The 23404-nt window shown below is 39.0% G+C and overlaps 1 protein-coding gene, 1 pseudogene and 1 gene segment (V, D, J or C); all 3 read left to right on the top strand.

The window, feature by feature from the left end:
• The window catches only part of JAK2 (Janus kinase 2), a 143870-nt gene extending 120901 nt beyond the window's left edge, over nucleotides 1–22969 (top strand). For all 5 annotated transcript variants that reach the window (XM_054500549.2, XM_054500545.2, XM_063649551.1 and 2 more), the window contains exons 22-24: nucleotides 17895–18012; nucleotides 21242–21355; nucleotides 21592–22969. In XM_054500549.2, coding sequence (XP_054356524.1) covers nucleotides 17895–18012; nucleotides 21242–21355; nucleotides 21592–21699 — 340 coding nt within the window. In that variant the 3' untranslated portion in view covers nucleotides 21700–22969. The remainder of the gene's footprint in view (nucleotides 1–17894; nucleotides 18013–21241; nucleotides 21356–21591) is intronic.
• LOC129043692 (transcription factor E2-alpha-like) lies at nucleotides 5693–7637 on the top strand (annotated as a pseudogene).
• On the top strand, nucleotides 8774–9346 carry LOC129043694 (immunoglobulin heavy constant epsilon-like). The segment is given in 1 exon segment: nucleotides 8774–9346. A coding segment is annotated over 1 exon segment (573 nt).
• Nucleotides 22970–23404: the final 435 nt, after the last annotated feature.

Below are 23404 nucleotides of genomic sequence, written 5' to 3'. Positions count from 1 at the left end.
AACTTCAGCAAAGTCTCAGGATACAAAATCAATGTGCAAAAATCACAAGCATTCCTATATACCAATAACAGACAAACAGCCAAATCATGAGTGAACTCCTATTCACAATTGCTACAAAGAGAATAAAATACCTGGGAATCCATCTTACAAGAGATGTGAAGGACCTCTTCAAGGAGAACTACAAACCACTGCTCAATGAAATAAAAGAGGATACAAACAAATGGAAGAACATTCCATGCTCATGGATAGGAAGAATCAATATCGTGAAAATGGCCATCCTACCCAAGGTAATTTATAGATTCAATGCCATCCCCATCAAGCTACCAATGACTTTCTTCATAGAATGGGAAACAACTACTTTCAAGTTCTTATGGAACAAAAAAAGAGCCTGCATTGCCAAGACCATCCTAAGCCAAAAGAACAAAGCTGGAGGCATCACACTACCTGACTTCAAACTATACTACAAGGTTATAGTAACCAAAACAGCATGGTACTGCTACCCAAACAGAGACAGACCAATGGAACAGAACAGAGGCCTCAGAAATAACACCACACATCTACAACAATCTGATCTTTGACTAACCTGACAAAAACAAAAAATGGGAAAAGGATTCCCTATTTAATAAATGGTGCTAGGAAAACTGGCTAGCCATATGTAGAAAGCTGAAACTGGATCCCTTCCTTACACCTTATAGAAAAATTAATTCAAGATGGATTAAAGACTTAAATGTTAGACCTAAAACCATAAAAGCCCTACAAGAAAGCCTAGGCAATACCATTCAGGACATAGGTGTGGGCAAGGACTTCATGACTAAAACACCAAAAACAAAGGCAACCAAAGCCAAAATAGACAGATGGGATCTAATTAAACTAAAGAGCTTCTGCACAGCAAAACAAACTACCATCAGAGTGAACAGGCAACCTACAGAATGGGAGAAAATTTTTGCAATCTACCCATCAGACAAAGGGCTAATACCCAAAATCTACAAAGAAATTTACAAGAAAAAAACAACCCCATCAAAAAGTGGGCAAAGGATATGAACAGACACTTCTCAAAAGAAGGCATTTATGCAGCCAACAGACATATGAAAAAATGCTTATCATCACTGGTCATCAGAGAAATGGAAATCAAAACCACAATGAGATACCATCTCATGCCAGTTAGAATGGTGATCATTAAAAAGACAGGAAACAACAGATGCTGGAGAGGATGTGGAGAAATAGGAACACTTTTACACTGTTGGTGACAGTGTAAACTAGTTCAACCATTGCAGAAGACAGTGTGGCAATTCTTCAAGGATCTAGAACTAGAAATACCATTTGACCCAGCCATCCCATTACTGGGTATACACCCAAAGGATTATAAATCATGGTGCTATAAAGACACGTGCACACGTATGTTTACTGCGGCACTATTCACAATAGCAAAGACTTGGAACCAACCCAAATGCCCATCAATGATAGAATGGATAAGAAAATGTGGCACAAATATCCCATGGAATACTATGCAGCCATAAACAAGGATGAGTTCATGTCCTTTGCAGGGACATGGATGAAGCTGGAAACCATCGTTCTCAGCAAACTATCGTAAGGACAGAAAAGCAAACACTGCATGTTCTCACTCATAGGTGGGAGTTGAACAATGAGTACACAGGGCAGGGAACATCACACAAAGGGGCCCAGGGGGAGGGATAGCATTAGGAGAAATACCTAATGTAAATGATGACTTAATGGGTGCTGCAAATCAACATGGCACATGTATATCTATGTAACAAACCTGCACATTGTGCATATGTACCCTATAACTTAAAGTATAATAAAAATATATATACATCACTTTACATCCAACCACCACTTTGGCTTTGAAGCCACTGCCTGATGTTGACACTTTGTAGATGTAGTATGACTATTCTTATATGTCTCTATCTACTGATGAGGATCCTACTCTTTTAGTATAAAGAGTGCCATTGACTTCCAATAAACTAGTTTTGATAATATCTGAAAGATATTAATTAACCTGACACTAGCCTTAGTAACCGACACCTTACTGGCCCTACTACTAATAATAATTACATTTTGACTTCCACAAATTAATATTTATGTAGATAAATCCAGCCCCTATGAAGGCAGATTTGACCCAATAACCTCCACCTGCCTCCCCTTTTCCATAAAATTCTTCCTGGTAGCCAATACATTTCTCCTCTTCAACGCAGAAATCGCTCTAATACTACCCCTGCCATGAGCTATCCAAACAAATTACCTAACACCAATAATCACCACAGCGCTTATACTAGTTATCATTTTAATCCTAGGCTTAATTTACAAAAGAACTCAAAAAGGGTTAGATTGAATTGAATTGGTAAATAGTTTAAGTCAAAACAAATGATTTCGACTCATTAGATTATGATAAACCATATTTACCAAATGCCCTCTATTTACATCAACATTATATTAGCATATACCATATCACTACTGGTAAAATTAATCTATCAATACCACCTACTATCATCCCTATGTGCCTAGAAGCCATAATACTGTCAATATTTATCATAATTACCCTTATAACTTTAAATATACATTTTACTCTAGCATCTATAATACCCATTATCCTCCTAGTATTTGCTGCCTGTGAAGCCGCAGTGGGCCTTGCCTTATTAGTTTCAGTCTCCAACACATACGGCCTAGATTACACACAAAATCTAAATTTACTTCAGTGCTAAAAATTATTCCAACAATTATACTGTTACCAATAATATGATTCTCTAAAAATTCTATAATCTGAATTAACATGACCATCCACAGCCTACTCATCAGCCTCATCACCCTATTGTTTTTTAACCAATTCAACAATAGCTCATCCAACTTCTCACTAGTTTTCTCTTCTGATCTGCTGATGTCACCCCTCCTAATTCCAACAGCCTATTACCTCTTATAATCCTAGCAAGCCAATATTAACTGTTCAATGAATCACCCCCACAAAAAAAGCTCTATATTTCTATATTGATTTCCCTGCAGATTTTTTAAAATTATAGCATTCACAGCCACAGAACTAATTATATTTTATATTTTCTTTGAAGCCACACTAATTCCTACCCTAATTATTATCACCTGCTGAGGGAACCAACCAGAACGCCTCAATGCAAGCTCATATTTCCTATTTTACACATGAGTAGGGTCCCTTCCTCTACTTGTTACACTTATCTACATTTTAAATACTTCAGATTCACTAAATATGCTAGTAATGATATTTACTGACCAAGAACTATTAGCCTCTTGATCCAATAATCTTATATGACTAGCATGTATTATGGCCTTTATAGTAAAAATAACTCTATTCAGACTTCACCTGTGACTCCCAAAAGCCCATGTAGAAGCCCCTATTGCCGGCTCAATAGTACTTGCAGCGGTACTCCTAAAACTAGGCAGCTGCAGTATAATACGGCTTACCCTTATCCTCAGCCCTCTAACAGAATATATAGCCTACCCCTTCCTCATACTATCCGTATGAGGGATAGTTATGACAAGCTCCATTTGTCTACAACAAACCGATCTAAAATCACTTATTGCCTACTCCTCTGTAAGCCATATACCACTTGTCATCATAGCTCTCCTCATCCAAACCCCTTGAAGCTTTGCAGGTGCAGTCACCCTTATAATTACCCATGGAGTCACTTCATCTCTGTTATTCCGCCTAGCAAATTCCAACTACCAGTGAGTCCACAACGGAATCATATTACTTACCTGAAGCCTTCAAATACTCCTTCCACTGATAGCCTCATGATGACTTCTAGCAAATCTCACTAATCTTGCCTTACCCCTACCATTAATCTAGCAAGGGAACTCTTTGTGATCATGGCTTCATTCTCCTGATCAAACATCACTATTATGCTTACAGGACTTAATACACTAATTACAGCGCTCTATTCCCTACATATACCAATCACAACACAACGAGGGACACTTACATATTACATTAACAGTTAAACCTTCCTTTACATGAGAAAATACATTAATATTTATACATGTTACACCTATTCTTCTATTATCCTAAATCCTAAAATTATTATGGGCTTTACATGCTGTAGCTATAGTTTAACCAAAACATTAAATTGTGGATCTAATAATAGAAGCCTGCAACTTCCTATCTACCGAGAAAGTATGCAAGAGCTGCTAACTCACGCCCCCATGCCTAACAACATGGCTTTCTCAACTTTTAAAGGATTGGAGTCATCCGTTGGTCTTAGGAACCAAAAACATGGGTGCAACTCCAAATAAAAGTAACAAATATGTATTTTTCCACTACTATAATAGCCCTAATCCCCTTAATCACACCAATTATTACGTTAGTCAAACCCTACAAAAAAAGATTCATACCCAAATTACATAAAAATAGCCATCACATGCGCCTTCACCATTAGCCTCATCCCAACGTTTATATATACAGACCAAGAAGTCATTATCTCAAACTGACATTGAATGACAATCCAAACTCTTAAACTCTCACTAAGCTTTAGACTACTTCTCCATAATATTTATCCCAGTAGCACTGTTACCTGTAGAATTCTCAATATGATATATAAACTCAGACCCTAACATTAATCAATTTTTCAAATATTTTCCTCATCACAGTATTCTTCCAATATTCCACCAACAACCTCTTTCAACTCTTTATTGGATGAGAAAGTATAGGAATCATGTCTTTCTTACTAACTGGCTGACAATACGGCCGAGCAGATGCTAATACAGCAGGCCTCCAAGCAGTCCTGCACAATCGCATAGGCGATATTGGTTTTATTTTAGCTATAGCATGATTCCTCTTTTCGTCCAACACATGAGAGATTCAACAAGCATTCATTCTAAACCCTACCTCTAATCCCTTTCCATTAATTCGCCTTCTCTTAGCAGCAGCAGGAAAGTCAGCTAAATTCGGCCTCCATCCCTGACTTCCATCCGCCATAGAAAGCCCAACCCGTCTCAGCCCTGCTCCACTCCAGCACTATAGTTGTAGCAGGAGTTTTCCTACTCATCCGCTTCTACCCTTTAATAGAAAATAACCTCTGAACCCAAACTTTTACATTATCTCTAGGGGCTATTACCACCTTATTTACAGCAATCTGCGCTCTAACACAAAATGATATTTAAAAAATCATAGCATTCTCCACCTCAAGTCAGCTGGTTCTTACGATAGTCACAATTAGCATTAATCAGCCACACCTAGCATTCCTTCACATCTGCACCCACGCCTTTTTTAAAGCTACATTATTTATATGCTCAGGCTTCATCATCCACAGTCTCAATGATGAACAAGATATTTGAAAAATAGGACTATTCAAGACTTTACCCTTCACTTCCTCTTCCCTTATTATTGGTAGCCTTGCACTTACAGATATGCCTTTCTTCACAGGCTTTTACTCTAAAGACCTTATCGAAACCACAAATATTGTCATATACCAACGCCTGAGCCCTTTCTATTACTCTTATTGACACCTCCTTAACTGCTGGCTGTAGTACCCGTGTTATTTTCTTTGCTCTGCGGACTGGCCATGCAGGGGTGGGAAGGGCCCGGGCCACGCGCGACGCTTGGGGGCCCTGCTGCGTCGCCTGTTTGTTCAGGGGAGGTGGGGGGGACGCTTCATGCCGCCGCGCCCAGCAGGGTTTCCATGTCTGAGGTGCCTGCCCTGGCCCCAAGAGAATGAACCAGCCGCGGAGGATGGCGTCCGTGGACACGGACAAGGAGCTCAGTAACCTCCTGGACTTCAGCATGATGTTCCCGCTGCCCGTTGCCAACGGGAAGGGCCGGCCCGCCTCCCTGGCCGGGGCGCAATTCAGAGGTTCAGGTCTTGAGAACTGGCCCAGCTCAGGCTCCTGGGGCAGCGGCGACCAGAACAGCTCCTCCTTTGACCCCAGCTGGACGTTCAGCGAAGGCGCTTAACTTGCTGAGTCGCACAGCAGCCTCTCTTCATTCACATTCCTGGGACCGGGACTCGGAGGCAAGAGCAGCTAGCGGGACCTATTCCTCCTTTGGTAGAGACGCAGGCGTGCGCGGCCTGACTCAGGCTGGCTTCCTGCCGGGCGAGCTGGCCCTCAGCAGCCCCGGACCCCATCCCCTTCGGGCATGAAGGGAACCTCCCAGTACTACCCCTCCTACGCCGGCAGCTCCGGCGGAGAGAGGCGGACAGCGGCCTGGACACGCAGCCCACGAAGGTCGGGAAGGTCCCGCCTGGTCTTCCATCCTCGGTGTACCTTCCCAGCTCAGGTGAGGACTACGGTAGGGATGCCGCCGCCTACCCATCTGCTAAGACCCCCAGCAGCGCCTGTCCCGCCCTCTTCTACATGGCAGATGGCAGCCTGCACCCCGCACCCCTAAGCCGAGGTCTGGAGTTCCCCGGGCCAGGCGGGCTTTGGCCTCATGCTGGGCAGGGGCTCATCCCCCACCCCGTCCCTCCCGCCCGGCAGCGGCCCTATGGGCAGTGGCGGAGGCAGCAGCAGCACGTTTGGCTGCCTGCACCAGCACGAGCGCGAGGGGTACCAGCTGCACCGAGCAGAAGTGAACGGGGCTTCCGGCTGCATCCACCTTCTCCTTGGCCCCCGGAGCCGTGTATGGCGGTGTCTCCAGCCACACGCCTGTCAGCGGGGCCGACAGCCTCCTGGGCTCCCGAGGGACCACAGCCAGCAGCTCCGGGGATGCCCTCGGGAAGGCCTGACCTCAATCTACTTCCCGGATCACTCAAGCAATAACTTCTGGTCCAGCCCCTCCACCGCCGTGGGCTCCCCCCAGGGCCTGGGAGGGACGTCGCACTAGCCCGGAGCAGGAGTCCCTGGTGCCTTATCACCCAGCTGCGACGGGAGTCTCCACGGCCTGGAGAGTAAGATAGAAGACCACCTGAACGAGGGCATCCACGTGCTCTGCAGCCACGCCGTGGGCACGGCTGGCAACGTGCACACGCTGCTGCCCGGCCACGGGGCGCTGGCCTTGGGCTTCGCCGGCCCCATGCTGCTGGTGGGGGCAGCACGCAGGCCTGGTTGGAGGCGAACACCCTGAGGACGGCCCTGCGGGCAGCGCCAGCCTCATGCACGTCCATGTGGCCCTCTCCAGCTAGCCAGGCGCCCTCCCCGACCTCTCTTGGCCTCCCGACTGCTACAGTGGGCTAGGGCGAACAGGCCACTGGCGAAATCAAGCGGGAGGAGGAGGATGAGGAGAACACGTCGGCGGCTGACCACTCAAGTGGAGAAGAAGGAGCCGAAGGACCCCCGGGACTGGACCAGCCCAGACTAGGACGAGGAGGAAGATGACCTTTTCCCCCCAGAGCAGAAGGCCAAGCGGGAGAAGGAGGTGGCCAATAATGCCAGGGAGCGGCTGTGGGTCCCTGAAGAGGGCTCTTAAGGAGCTGGGGCGCATGTGGCAACTGCACCTCAACAGCGAGAAGCCCCAGACCAAACTGCTTATCCTGCACCAGGCCGTCTCGATCATCCTGAATTTGGAGCAGCAAGTGCGAGAGCAGAACCTAAATCCCAAAACAGCCTGTTTGAAACGGCCAGAAGAGAAGGTGTGGCACGTGTTCGGAGGCCCCCAGATGGTGCTTTCAGCTGCCCACCTGGGCCTGAGCGAAGCTCACAACCCCGCCGGGCACATGTGAAAGGTACGCCTCCGTGGGACCAGCCACTCGCCCTCAGCCTCGTCGGCTGGGCCCGGAACACCCACTTGAGGCCCTGGGCTTCATCCACATCCACACCTCACACAACTGTTGTCAGCACTGAGCCAATACCGACCTGATGAGGCTGGGAGATGGGGGCAAGGAAGGTGAGTGATGGGGGTGAGGAAGGTGACGCTGGGTCCAGGAGCTCCCTGGGACCCCGGCTCACCCCTCACTGGCCTCCCTCCCCCGCCCCCGAATCTCAGCCACCGTGTCACCCTGTGACCTGCCCCATGGATCCTGAAACTGTGTCTTGGCCCTATTGTCTGGGCTGACAGGAGCTCTTTGGTTTTTTTTCAGTAAACAAAACCTGAATGCAAGCAACAAAACATACACTTCGTCAGAAAAGAAAAAAATGCCTTAACTATAAAATGTGGAGAAATCGTAACATATCACTTGAGGGAGATACTGTGGAAACTTGGCTTATTCTTCAAAAGCCAGCAGCAAATTGTGCCTAAGCGTAATTTTTTTAAGGAAAATAAAAAGAACATTAGTTATTAAAAAAAAAAAAAAAAAAAACAACCTGGACTGACCTTGGCCAGGCTGGATCAGACTGGCCTAGAGTGGACTTCAGAGGGTGACTCCCCTGGTGGGCCAGTCTCAGCTGACCTTGACTGTCCCGCCTCCACACAGGGCCCATCCATCTTCCCCTTGATCCCCTGCTGCAAAGACATTGCCTCCGATGCCACCTCCATGAACCTGGGCTGCCTGGCCACAGGCTACTTCCTGAAGTCAGTGACTGTGACCTGGGACACAGCCTCCCTCAACAGGAGCGCTGTGACCTTCCCAGCCACCACCCTCACGCCCTCTGGCCATTACACCATCACCAGCGAGCTGACTGCCTCAGGTGCGTGGGCCAAGCAAATGCTCACCTGCAGCGTGGGACACACTTTGTGGTCTGCAGACCAGGTCAGTACCTTCAGCGTCTACTGCAGGGACTTCACCCTGCCCACCGTGAAGATCTTACAGTCCTCCTGTGATGGCAGCGGACACTTACCCCCGACCATCCAGTTCCTGTGCCTCATCTCCGGGTACACCCAGGTGCCATTAGCATCACCTGGCTGGAGGATAGGCAGGTCATGGATGTGAACTGGTCCATCGCCTCTCCCATGCTGGAGGGCGAGCTGGCCTCCACACAAAGCAAGCTAACCCTCACCCAGAAGCGCTGGCTGCCCGACCACACCTACACCTGCCAGGTCACCTATCAAGGTAACACCTTTGAGGACAGTGCCAAGAACTGTGCAGATTCTAACCTGCAAGGGGTGAGCACCTACCTGAGCCGGCCCAGCCCCTTCTACCTGTTCATCCGCAAGTTGCCCACGATCACCTGTCTGGTGGTGGACCTGGCACCCAGCAAGGGGAACGTGAAGCTGACTTGGTCCTGGGCCAGTGGGAAGTCTGTGGCTCAGGTCATCCTAAGGCAAGAGAAGCAGTGCAATGGTACGTTCACCATCATGTCCACCCTGCTGGTGGGCACCAGAGACTGTATCAAGGGGGAGACCTACCAGTGCAGTGTGACCCACCCCCACCTGCAGTCCACGACCAAGATCAGCGGCCCGTGTGCTCCCCCACAGGTCTACGTGTTTGCAACGCTAGAAGAGCCGAGGAACCGGGACAAGCGCACCCTCACCTGCCTGATCCAGAACTTCTAGCCCAAAGACATCTTGGTGCAGTGGCTGTACAACGAGGTGCAGCTCCCGGACACTTGGCACAGCACGATGCAGCCCCGCAAAACCAAGGGCTCTGGCTTCTTAGTCTTCAGCTGCCTGGAGGTGACCAGGGCTGAATGGGAACAGAAAAACGAGTTCATCTGCCCTGTGGTCCATGAGACCACAACTGGCTCACAGACCGTCAAGTAACTGGTGTCTGTAAATCCCATTAAATGTCGTCCTGCCTTCCTCCCCACTAGGGCTCTGTCCAGCTGTGTGGTGGGAAGGGCTGGCCAGACTTTCTGTCCACTGTTGCAATGACCCCAGGAAGCCACCCCCAATAAACAGTGCCTGCTCAGAAAACAAACAAACAAACCAACAAACATAAAAAACCCTAGAAGAAAACCTAGGCAATACCATTCAGGACATAGGCATGGGCAAGGACTTCATGACTACAACACCAAAAGCAATGGCAACAAAAGCCAAAATAGACAGATGGGATCTAATTAAACTAAACAGCTGCATAGCAAAAGAAACTATGATCAGAGTGAACAGGCTCCCTACAGAATGGGAAAAAAATTTTGCAATCTACCCATCTGACAAAAGGCTAATATTCAGAATCTACAAATCACTTAAACAAATTTACAAGAAAAAAACAACCCCATCAAAAAGTGTGTGAAGGATATGAACAGACACTTCTCAAAAGAAGACATTTATGTGGCCAACAAACATATGAAAAAAAGCTCATCATCACTGGTCATCAGAGAAATGCAAATCAAAACCACAATGAGGTATCATCTCATGCCAGTTAGAATGGCGATCATTAAAAAGGCAGGCAACAACAGATGCTGGAGAGGATGTGGAAAAATAGGAATGCTTTTACATTGTTGATGGGAGTGTAAATTAGTTCAACCATTGTGGAAGACAGTGTGGCAATTCCTCAAGGATCTAGAATTAGAAATACCATTTGACCTAGCAATTCCATTACTGGGTATATACCCAAAGGATTATAAATCATTCTACTATAAAGACACATGCACATGTATGTTTATTGTGGCACTATTCACAATAGCAAAGACTTGGAACCAACCCAAATGCCCATCAATGATAGACTGGATAAAGAAAATGTGACACACATACACCATGGAATACTATGCAGCCATAAAAAAGGATGAGTTCATGTCCTTTGCAGGGACAAAGATGAAGCTGGAAACCATAATTCTCAGCAAACTAACACAGGAACAGAAAACCATACACCACTTGTTCTCACTGATAAGTGGGAGTTGAACAATGAGAACATATGGACACAGGGAGGGGAACATCACACACCAGGGCCTGTTGTGGGGTGGAGGGCTAAGGGAGGGATAGCATTAAGAGAAATACCTAATGTAGTTGATGGGTTGATGGGTGCAGCAAACTACCATGGCATGTGTATACCTATGTTAACAGACCTGCACATTCTGCACATGTATCCCAGAACTTAAAGTATAATAAAAAATTTTTTTAAAAAAACAGTGAACATTTATTGTAGGCTTACATTGGGCTAAATGCATTTTATGGATAATCTCATTTAATCCTCATAACAACCCTTGGAGAACATGTATGATTATTATCTCTGTTTTAAGCATGGAGAACTGAATAGCTTACCCAAGGTGGCATGACTAGTAAATCATTGGACCAGGATTTAAACCTAAAAAGTCTGATCCCAGAGTTCATGCTTATAAGCCTTCCTAACCATGATAATGCTTTAATCTGGCATTAATTGTTCTCTAATTTGGGTAGGTTTGAAATTTTTCATAATATTAAAAATACTTTTTGAGGAAATGTCCCCATGATAATCATTAGAACTGCCTTCATCTAATTATTTTTAGGGTATGAGTGAAACTAAAAAGTGAGACTCATCTTAAAATAATCATCTGTTTTGGCCATATCCCCAGTGATACATGAATTTAATTGTTTTTATTGTTTTCAGAATGAAAAATTAAAGAGGTTAAATAAAATTAGCTGGCAATAAAAAAATATTAGTTATATGAAGATTCAGATATTTGGGTATACTTAATGAATACAAGCTAATAAATATTTATTAAGACTCTACTGTGCTCCAAATACTATACAGGAGCTAGGGATATGAAGATAGGATTAGCATCAGAAAAGGACTGTCCCTTAGTAGGAGGGCTGAACTAAAAGCAAAAGTTTGATGTGATAGGCAAATTCAACTGACAGGTCCACTACCCATAGTCCCTTCAAGAGCTCATAATTAGGAAAAGTCAAATGTATAATATTGCACTTACAATAATTGAGTGCAATAAGTGTAAGTGCAATACTTAAGGTAATGGGAAAACATAACAGTACAAATAATTCAACTGAAGATTTATGTAAGATAACTAAGATGACATTTCAACTATTGGTTGAATTGGCCTCTCCCTCATGAATGGGATTAAGGCCCTTATAAGAGGCTTCATGCAGCTTTGGCCCCTCTTGCCGTTCCACTTTCATCCATGTGAGGACACGGCGTTCCTCTCCTCTAAAAGATGCCGCAACAAGGCTCCCCTTGGAAGCAGAGAGCAGCCCTCACCACACACCTGAACCTGCCAGCACCTTTATCATGGACTCCCAACCTCCAGAAGTATGAGAAATAAATTTCTGTTCTTTATAAATGATCCATTGTCAGGTACTCTGTTATAGCAGCGTACATGGACTACCATAAGCCCAGTACACCATGTTAATGAGTTCAGACCTTCTTCAGGAGACAGTGCGTAAGGTGGGAAATTAGAGGCTTTATCCAGGGGAATAACATGGTGAAATTCACATTTTAGAAAAATAGCTCTACTTTTGTTATAGAACAGCAGTTCTGAAAGTGTGGGGACTTTAGGGTGTCTGTGAAGTAAAAAGTATTTTCATAATAATGGATGTTATTTGCTGTTTTCACTCATTTTTTCGTTAAGTATAGTTTTCCAGAGGCAACAAGATATGTTTTCTATTTAACCAAACATTGCAGAGACTTGCAAAAATGTAAAACAATGTGACTCTTATCAAAGTTTATTTTGGAAATAGTTATTTTCCATAAAATACATTACTTATGTTAACAGGTAATGGTTTTATTATTTTAAATAAATTAATGTTTTTATATTTTATTAGCTTTAATATTTAATATGGTAAATACTGGTAGATATAACTCACGGAAACAAAAGTTTTTTGGCAACCTCAGTAATTTTTAAGAGTATACAAGGAAGCCTGAGATCAAAAGCTTTGAGAACTACCGACAGAGGGGACGTTGTATTAACGAGGGGCTAATAGTAGAGAGGCAGCTAATTAGACAGATTTTATGAGGATCTAGGCCACTGGTTTTCAAACCTTTTAAGTATATATACTCACTAAAAGAATTTTGAAAAACCACTCCTCTTACACATTTTAAAATTGATAGCTATTTTTTTTTCTTTGTAAGTTTAAGTAGTTATAATGTATTTTCTAAAGTACTGTAAATATTGACATTTAAATAACAGCTATGTCAATCTTTTAAATGTGTCCAACTGAATCTGAATAGTGCTTGCAGTGAGCGGAGACCTCGCCACTGCACTCCAGCCTGGGCGACAGAGCGAGACTCCATCTCAAACAAACAAACAAATAAATAGTGCAGCAATTTGATACCCACTTATCACCCACTTAAAAAGATTGTATGAATAGACTTTTATTTTTTCGTACAAACTTTGTATCATTCCTTTTTCTCTTTAAAATTGTATTCCCACTTCCCTTCTCATTCCAAATTTTGCATAATATGTTACATTTTGTATTTGGATAATCTTATGATCACCTATTTTCTTTGTAACCAAAATATGTATAGTTGAAATTAATTAAAAATTTTCCTGTGACCAACAAACTTGTAACTATTCACATTTTTCTTCTGGGTTATCACTGAAGTTACTAGGATACAGTTTCCCAAAGCAATGTAAATAACAAATTTGGATAATTGCTTTAAAAATTTTATTGGTGAATGGAGCAATCCCTCCCCTCCAATTGGTTTGTATATCCTTGGATGAATATTATTTATTTCTATAATGAGACAAGATTAAGCATAAATTCTGTGTGCATTTTGCACTTTACAGATGTAAACGCTAAGAAAACTTGTTTGTGTAAGTGAGTGGACAGGAATGGAAGGAGTTTTGTTGTAATAGTATCATTCATTTCTATGACTCCTTCTGAGATATGCAGGAAAAAAGTACAGTAATATACCATTAAAAATTATCTGTTATTGGGCAGTTTCATTTGATCCAATCCATTATTTTTCAGTTTTATTAAAAGCAGAGAATTAAAACTGCTTGACTTTCAAAAATGAGTTTACTAACCAGTCATCAGGTTCATCTGTTTTCTCAATTTCTGAAAAGTATACCAAAAAGTTTTTAAAATTAATTCCAACTATATGTTACACTTTCATGTGGATGTACCTTGTTTAAACTAATACATTCAAAAAGTTTGGAAAAACAGACTATTATTAATACATTATTATTAATAACATATTTTATCATGTTTTAAATATATGATTTAAACATAGCAAACCTTTCAGCTACCTCAAAGGTTGAGTAGATTTTGTGAAGAATGTCCTTCATACAACCCATTTGGTAATGCCAGGCATCAAACAAATCACTTAATTTCTGGCAGGAAAACTCAGACTTCATTTTTCAAGTCACTGAATATATTAATAATATGTGATTTTTTTAAAACCTGAGAAACAAATGACAGAATAAATGCATGGAGGTATGTTTATTATGAAGCCAATGAAGCATATCCAGAGGTCCTTCCTTCCAAGGTTCCTTTCTTTCTAATTTTAAATAGAAAATTATGCACTTTCATGTATAATTTTGTATTCTTTGTCATAATGAAAGCCTAAAAAAAACCTTCAAATTATATAAGCTTTGGGACCTGTATCTCTGCCCATACATGTGAAAAAACCATGAGGGCAGTCAGGATAAGCTTAAGATGATATATATATCTGGCATAATTAATTTCATATTATGAAAATAAGATAATTTCTCATTACTTAATTTGCAATAAATAATACAGAGTAAAATATGGCTAAGATTATAACTTATGAAGTAAGGTATATGGTACAAGACATGGTTATTCCTTCAATAAATGTGTTAGGGGGGAAGTATGAAGTGAATTCTGATGTATGACTTTGGGGAATAATTAGAAGCAACTTGTATGAAAATCAGAAATAACTTATTTTTCCTCATGATCAAAATTTTCATATGTATTTAATGAAAACAAAAAATATATACTGCTAAAAGCAAATCAGATAGGCAGTTAGCATATAGTTTTATTTTTATATTTGCAAGTAGAAAATAAATATTTTATACAATGAAATGAAGTTCATTAAATTTTATGTAAATATTTTAGAATATGAGTTGATAAAATAGGTTTTAGCTAACTTATTGAATAATAAACACTGTCTTAGTCCCTTTATGCTGCTGTAACAGAATACCTGACAATGGATAATTTATAAAGAACAGAAATTTATTTCTCACACTTCTAGAGGTTAGGAGTCCATGAAAAAAGTGCTGGCAGGTTCAGGCGTCTGGTGAGAGCTGCTCTCTTCTTTCCAAGATGGAGCCTTGCTGCTGCATCCTTCAGAGACGAGGAATGCCATGTCCTCATGTGGACAAAAGTGGAAGGGCAAGAGGGGCCAAATGCTGCATGAAGCCTCTCATAAGGGCCTTAATCCTATTCATGAGAGAGAAGCCCTCATGGCATAATCATCTCTTAAAGGCCCAACCTGTTAATACCATCACATTGACAACACCTGAATTTTGGAGGAGACACATAGCAAACACTAAATCTGAAGTCTGAAAGAACTCACTTAATTTTTATTCACAGGATTTTGCCCATGATATCATTTTTTAAAAAACTCAGTTTCATTTAAAAGAAACTTTGTTATCTATATTGTTTTTCTTGTTCGAAAAGGCTCTTTTGTTTTAAGCTAACAATATGTTATAACATGTCCTAGGGGTTGATGCTAATAACTGGGGGAAAAAAGTGCCTCTGCTTAAATGTTTTAAAAAATTGGTGAAACAGGATTTTGGACTCCTGGAGGATCCTTTACTCTTTTTACTATAGAAGTACCCATTGGATGATCTTTGTACATTATTCTTCACCTTGTTTGAATACCTCTGTACTAGTCATGAGATAAGGATGTGACGTAAACTGTAACAACGGGTTAGGAGACTGATTGGAGATATTTCTAAGCTATACTCTAAAGGGACTTAGTGGGTCATTAGACACTGGAGTGAAAGATGAGTCAAAAATAATTAAGATTTTCAACTTAGTTGGTCATTAGACACTGGAGTGAAAGATGCGTCAAAAATAATTAAGATTTTCAACTTGAGCAGTTAAATAGATTGTGATGCTATTTATTCCATAAGAAAGAAAATAATCAGCAAGTTTTGGAAAGAGGATGGAATTCTGTTTGCCTATAGATCTTTAATGTGGAAATGTTCTAAAAGTCTGGAGCACTAAACAAAGGTCAAAGATATGGTTATAAATTTGGGAGACTTTAGTATATAGGTGGATGATACTATAAGGGAAAGTTTTTAACCAAGAGAGGAATAAATCTGATGATGAGACCTTGGGAAACCTTCAATTTAGAAGAGGCAGAAAAGTAGTAATAGTGTTGGGAAAGTATAATTGAAAACAAAATCTCCCAACCCAGAAAACCTTTCCACAAAGATAGAAGGAAAATAATTTTATGATTGAGTAAGCATTAGAGCAGGATGTGATGTGTATCACAAGCAGTCCCCTAAGAGATTTGCAAAGACAGAAGGAAATCTCACCCTTTTATATAGCCAACCTGATATAACCCCTTTCATTCAAGTTCTTAGGATAAACATTAACTAGTTCTCAAGTAAGAAGACTTGACAGCACTATTTGTCACATACGTAGTTTATTCTAAATTCACTTGGTAATTGGAGTGACTTTGCTAATTGGCTTTATACAAAGGAAAAATACACTTTTCATATCTTCATGAAGGAGATAGTTTTGCAGCTTGGAAGGAGGCTCCTGCTGAAGTTAGGCTTCTACTCCCACAGAAACTGGGAGTAAGGGCGCTACCTTCCTTGATGACTGTATTCCAAAGAGATAGTTACAGGTTCTTGAGAAAGACATTCATGGGTCATAAAACTGGCAAGAGGCTTTGAAGCAAGAGATTTTTAAAAGATTTACATATATTTCAAAAAGACAAAGAATTTACAAGTTTTCTGAATGCTCTAAGAACAAAGGAGGAGGAGTCTTTCTTCTTATTTTCAACAGGGGGAATTAATTTTGTTTCTTTTTAAATTTGTGTTTACCCTTACATAAGTGATAGAACAGACAGAAAAAAACAGCTGTGGAAATGTGCGGGAAATTACAATGAGTGCTATATGAAAACCAGAGGAAGAGCATATTTTGCAAGGAGTGAGGGAATAGTGCTGTCTTCAAGAACATTGCATTCCCCTTGTGGAATAAAACTAATGTACATTTGATAATAACATAACTAGATATGTAAAATTTGTAAAGACTAACTATAAAAAGAATATAGCATTAGGATGTTTAATTATGTAGTATGGACTGCCAGTACTATAGGAATCAGTGGCCTGAGGGCAATAAGACCTGGAGTAGGCAGGGAAGGATTTGTGGAAATTAGGAAACTTAAATGGGATTTTGAAGGAGAGATTAAATCTATGTAATTCACATTTTTAATCTCATCAGTCTAAAACACATCTCTTTAGCTGTCTCTATAATAAAGATAAACTTAGCAATGGAACCATGATACTCACAGTCCACTGGGCCAAAACTTTTCCTTGGATAGTGTTAATACTTGAGTGAACAATGACACCATTGCTGTGACTTTTTACTTTCTGTATTCCTTCTCATAGTCACCCCCTCTTCTGATTAACAGGTTCTTTCTTTTATAGCTTTAAGTCTTGCCTTGGAACCATTTTTTTTTCTCCAGCATACTTATATGGATTCATTTAAAGCTTAACTTGCAAACAGCAGCTTATTTTCACTTCTTAGTAAGGTACTCTGCAGTTATCCTTGGTGCTGTCTACAGAGACAAAAATAAATTTCTTTGGATTTTAGTTATCTTTCTATGTCAGAGATTCCCAAGACCATCCCCAGGTTGACAATTTGCTAGGAAGACTCACAGGACTCAGCATATATCCATATTCATGGTTATGACTCATTACAGGGAAATAACACAAAGCAAAATTAGGCACTCTCTGGCACATACTAAAGTTACAGACTCCCAGAAGAAAAGTAGATGTTAGCATAAACCGTATTGTTTGTACAAACAATCTAGGCATAGTGAGTCACTCTTATTTACGGAATTGTGGAATCCCTCCTGAAATCTAAGTTCACAGGTGCCAGGCAAAAAGGCCCTTTTAATCATAGAAGCCTCAAGCCTGCTGTGATAACTCTTTTCTCTACACTTTTTTTTTTAAATTTATACAATGATTTGCAGGTAAAATCAAGAGTCTACATATCAAGTAACTGTCTTTTAAATGTTCTTCATATATTACAGGTATGCTCCAGAATCACTGACAGAGAGCAAGTTTTCTGTGGCCTCAGATGTTTGGAGCTTTGGAGTGGTTCTGTATGAACTTTTCACATACATTGAGAAGAGTAAAAGTCCACCAGCGGTCAGTGTGCTTTTTATTTACTTTCAGTTTTTTGTTTGTTCGTTTGATTTTTATAAATTTATGGGGTACAAGTACAATTTTGCTATGTGCATACATTGCATAGTGGTGAAGACAGAGCTTTTAGGGTATCCACCACCTTAATGACATACATTGTACCCCTTAAATAATTTCTCAGCATCTACCCCACCAGTGGCTCACCCTTCCAAGTCTCTATTGTCTATCATTCCACATTCTACGTTCATATGTATACATTATATAGCTCCCACTTATAAGTGAAAACATGTGGTATTTGTCTTTCTATGGCTGATTTGTTTCACTTAAGATAATTACCTCCATCCATGTTGCTACAAAAGACATAATTTCATTCATTTTTATGGCTGAATAGTATTCAATTTTGTATGTATACCACATTTTCTTTATCCAGTCATCCACTGATGGACACTTAGGTTGATTCCATGTCTTTGCTTTTGTGAAGAATGCTGCAATAAACATACAGGTGGAGGTATCTTTTTGATATAGTGATTTCTTTTCCTTTAGGTAGATACCCCGTAGTGGGAATGCTGGATCGAATGGTACTTCTATATTTAGGTCTCTGAGAAATCTTTATAATGTTTTCCATAGAGGTTGTACAAATGCACATTCTCACCAACAGTGTATAAGAGTTCCCTTTTCTCCGCACCCTTGCCAACATCTGTTATTTTTTCTCTCTCTCATTTTTTTTTCCATTCTGACTGGAGTCAGACATATCTCACTGTGGTAATTTTTTCTCTTATTTTTGTCATTCTGACTGGAATAAGGCATATCTCATTGTGATTTTAATTTGCATTTCTCTGGTGATTAGTGATTAGCAGTTTTTCATATGCCTCTTGTCATTTTGGGTGTCTTCTTTTGAAAAATGTTTATTGATCTTCTTTGTCCACTTTTTAACACAATTATTAGGGGGTTTTGGCTGAATTGCTTGAGTTCCTTATAAATTCTGGATGGTAGTTCCTTGTCAGATACAAACTTTGCAAATATTTTCTCCGATTATGCAGGTTTTCTGTTCATTCTGTTGATTATTTATTTTGCTATGCCGAAATTTTTTAGCTTAATAAAGTCTCATTTGTCTATTTTTGGTTTTGTTGCCTATGCTTTTGAGGTCTTTGCCATGAATTATTTGTTTACACTTATTTCCATTAAAGTTTTCTCTAGTTTTTTTTCTAGTATTTTTATAGTTTCAGATCTTACATTTAAGTCTGTAATCGATCTTGAGTTAATTTTTCTATAGTGATTAATATGGGTCCAGTTTCATTCTTCTGCATATGGCAATCCAATTTACCAGCACCATTTATTGAAAAGGGTGTCCTTTCCCATACTGCCCAAAGCAATCTGCAGATTCGTGCAGTTCCTATCAAAATACCAATGTCATTTGTTCACAGAATTAGAAAAAACAATCCTGAAATTCATATGGAACCAAAAAGAGCCCTAATAGCAAAAGTGATTCTAAGCAAAAAGAACAAAGCTGGAAGCATCATATTACGTGACTTCAAATTATATTATAAGGCTACAGTAACCAAAGCAGCATGGTACTCATATAAAAAACACATAGATCAATGGAACAGAATAGAGAACCCAGGAATAAAGCCACATATTTATAGCCAACTGATCTTTGACAAAATCAACAAGAACATACATTCAAGTTTTTTTTTTTTTTAACATGAGAAAGGATTTATCCAAAGAATAGTAAGCCTAGGACTCACTTTAGAGCTTTTATTGCTTATTTTTAAGGCAATATCCAACAAAATAACCCCAAACTTATTCATAAACTAGCTTGAATTTTTAAAAAGGGGGTATTGGGAAACTAGTTAGTATAGTCTCTTAATATTACTTTTATTAAATCCAGTAAGCTCATTCATTCTAGGAATTATTGCATAAGTTAAAATAAACCTTCCAAAGTATTTTTTCTCTTGGTCATCATAGAATTTTTTTTAATATGGAAAAGTATGAAAAAATAAAAGTCTTCTCTAATGCAATTACTCAGAGAAGACCACCTCAATATTGTGGTGTGTTACCTTTCAGGCTTCTTTTTATTTTGTGTATAAAAGTATATACAAAAAAGTATATAAAACTTTTATAACTTTTATAAAAGTTCACTTATATAAATATATATTATTGTATAAAATTAAGGTCATACTGTGCAGTTTGCTCTCCTGCTGTTTCATGAAGTATTACAGCATGGGTAATCTACTGTATTAGAAAAATGTACTGCAAATATGTTTTCTAATTGCTGAGTAGCATTCCATCATAAGGCTATATATGTCTGAACAATCATTTTCCATTCTTCAGTCTTTTAAGTAACACTTCAGTGAACATAGTGAACATCCTCATGCATAAATATTTATATTTATCTCTGATATCTTAGAATAAAAGTATAAGTTATGAACTAAAGATTTTTTTAATTCCAAAATGCTTTCTAGAAAAGCTGTGCCAGATTATATCTCAACAGCAATGCACAGGGATGTACATTTCATCATTTGCCAGTATTGGTTATTATATTTTTATGTACTTTTGCCAAGTTGATAGGGGAGAAGTTATATATATTTTAATTTCCATTTCTTTTATTAATGTGATTGACTATTGCATTTCTTTTCTTGATCTCATTGACTATATATTTGTTGGGTGTTTAGGGTGGGTATGTATATATGTGAATTATCTCTTCCTGTGCTTTGCCTATCTTTATATTGGTCATTTTTTTTTTCCCAATTTATAAGAGCTATCTATATTGAAAATAAGTAAATGATGTTTAAGTATTTTCCTAGCTTATAATTCGATTTTAATTTTATAAACTTTGACATATGAAAGTTTTCTTTGTTGTATTTATGCTTATTCATTCATTTTTTCTTATATTCTCTTTTATATTCAACTTTTTATTTCAATTGAAATGTAATATAAAAATATGAGTTTTTTAACAACAAAAAACTCAAAGGAAATATGTTTTTAGTTCATGTGTTTTGAGCCCTTCTCAGGGGATTTGTGTTGAGTTTATTACAGCTATGGAAATGGAAATTATAGAAGTTCCATATTTAGCAGCCTTATGTTTTTGATCCTAAAAGTAGTCTGTTTTGAAAAGGTTTGAAAACATACAAAAGCACACATATACTAAATTTTTTCCCATTGACTGGAGGAAATTGAGAAGGAATTTTGCTACAAATTAAATGTACAAAAAATATTGAAAGTGGGTTTGTTTTAGGAATTTATGCGTATGATTGGCAACGACAAACAAGGACAGATGATCGTGTTCCATTTGATAGAACTTTTGAAGAATAATGGAAGATTACCAAGACCAGATGGATGCCCAGATGAGGTAACAATTTTTTTTTAATCCACGGTAATCATGCATTTTCTTTTACTTTTACTCAAGGACTTCAGTTCACTTCCTGAAATTTAATTTGCGGAGCTTCCAGATAAACAGCATAATCAGATGACTGTGGAACAAGGCATGGTTATGACATGTGCCCTGTATTGAAAATTAATGTCTTCCACCAACTAAAAGATGGCCCTTAGTGTTCATTTAATTTTGGTTTATTTTCTCCTTTACAGATTTATATGATCATGACAGAATGCTGGAACAATAATGTAAATCAGCGCCCCTCCTTTAGGGATCTAGCTCTTCGAGTGGATCAAATAAGGGATAACATGGCTGGATGAAAGAAATGACCTTCATTCTGAGACCAAAGTAGATTTATAGAACAAAGTTTTACATTTCACATTGCTGTGGACTATTATTACATATATCATTATTATATAAATCATGATGCTAGCCAGCAAAGATGTGAAAATATCTGCTCAAAACTTTCAAAGTTTAGTAAGTTTTTCTTCATGAGGCCACCAGTAAAAGACATTAATGAGAATTCCTTAGCAAGGAATTTTGTAAGAAGTTTCTTAAACATTGTCAGTTAACATCACTCTTGAGTTGAAAATAGACTTTTTCAACTCAGCTTTTTGAGACGTGAAAAAATTATTATGTAAATTTTGCAATGTTAAAGATGCACAGAATATGTATGTATAGTTTTTACCACAGTGGATGTATAATACCTTGGCATCTTGTGTGATGTTTTACACACATGAGGGCTGGTGTTCATTAATACTGTTTTCTAATTTTTCCATAGTTTATCTATAATTACTTCACTATACAAACAAATTAAGATGTTCAGATAATTGGATAAGTACCTTTGTGTCCTTGTTCATTTATATCACTGGCCAGCATTATAAGCAGGTGTATACTTTTAGCTTGTAGTTCCATGTACTGTAAATATTTTTCACATAAAGGGAACAAATGTCTAGTTTTATTTGTATAGGAAATTTCCCTGACCCTAAATAATACATTTTGAAATGAAACAAGCTTACAAAAGATATAATCTATTTTCTTATGGTTTGCCTTGTATCTATTTGTGGTGAATGTGTTTTTTAAATGGAACTATCTCCAAATTTTTGTAAGACTACTGTGAACAGTTTTCTTTTAAAATTTTGAGATTAAGAATGCCAGGAATATTGTCATCCTTTGAGCTGCTGACTGCCAATAAGATTCTTCGATCTCTGGGATTTATGCTCATTAACTAAATTTAAGCTTAAGCCATAAAATAGATTGTTTTTTAAAAATGGATAGCTTATTAAGAAGTGCAGCAGGTTAAGAATTTTTTCCTAAAGACTGTATATTTGAGGGGTTTCAGAACTTTGCATTGCAGTCATAGAAGAGATTTCCTTTTTAGAGGGGAAATGAGGTAAATAAGTGAAAAAATATGCTTTTTAATTTTATTCAAGAATGCCAGTAGAAAATTCATAATATGTATCTTTAAGAAAAATGAGCATACATCTTACATCTTTCCAATTAAGTATAAGGGGTTGTTCGTTGTTGTCATTTGTTATATTGCTACTCCACTTTAGACACCATACCTAAAATAAAATATGGTGGGTTTTTCGTGTGTGTGTGTGTTATTTATACAAAACTTAAAATACTTGCTATTTTGATTAAAAAGAAAATAGTTTCTTTCTTTATTTTTAGTGGTATGTTCTACTTTTTTGAAACTTTTGTACTGAAGACTTCTGATTTTGGGTTGAAGGGAAGGAAAAGGAAGAAGTGTTTTTTACATTCATTATACTTAAAGCATTTTAATAGTTCTGGATGCAGAAATCATCTAAAATGACAGTGAATTAGGTTTTAAAAAGATTTTAGATTTTTTTGAAAGTTTAATTTTTATTTAATTTGTAAAGACTCCTCAAGGATTTGTATATGCAACACAGTTAAGAGATCTTCCATTTTACTACCTTTCAACTGAAAAATAGCCTATGATACAATATGCTTGATTTCAGATTTTCATACTAAAACTTAACTACATACTTAAAAGTAGGTTCT

This window comes from Pongo pygmaeus, chromosome 13, assembly GCF_028885625.2.
Source record: "Pongo pygmaeus isolate AG05252 chromosome 13, NHGRI_mPonPyg2-v2.0_pri, whole genome shotgun sequence".
Classification (NCBI taxonomy): Eukaryota; Metazoa; Chordata; class Mammalia; order Primates; family Hominidae; genus Pongo; species Pongo pygmaeus.
This window is presented reverse-complemented; position numbering and strand designations above follow the sequence as displayed.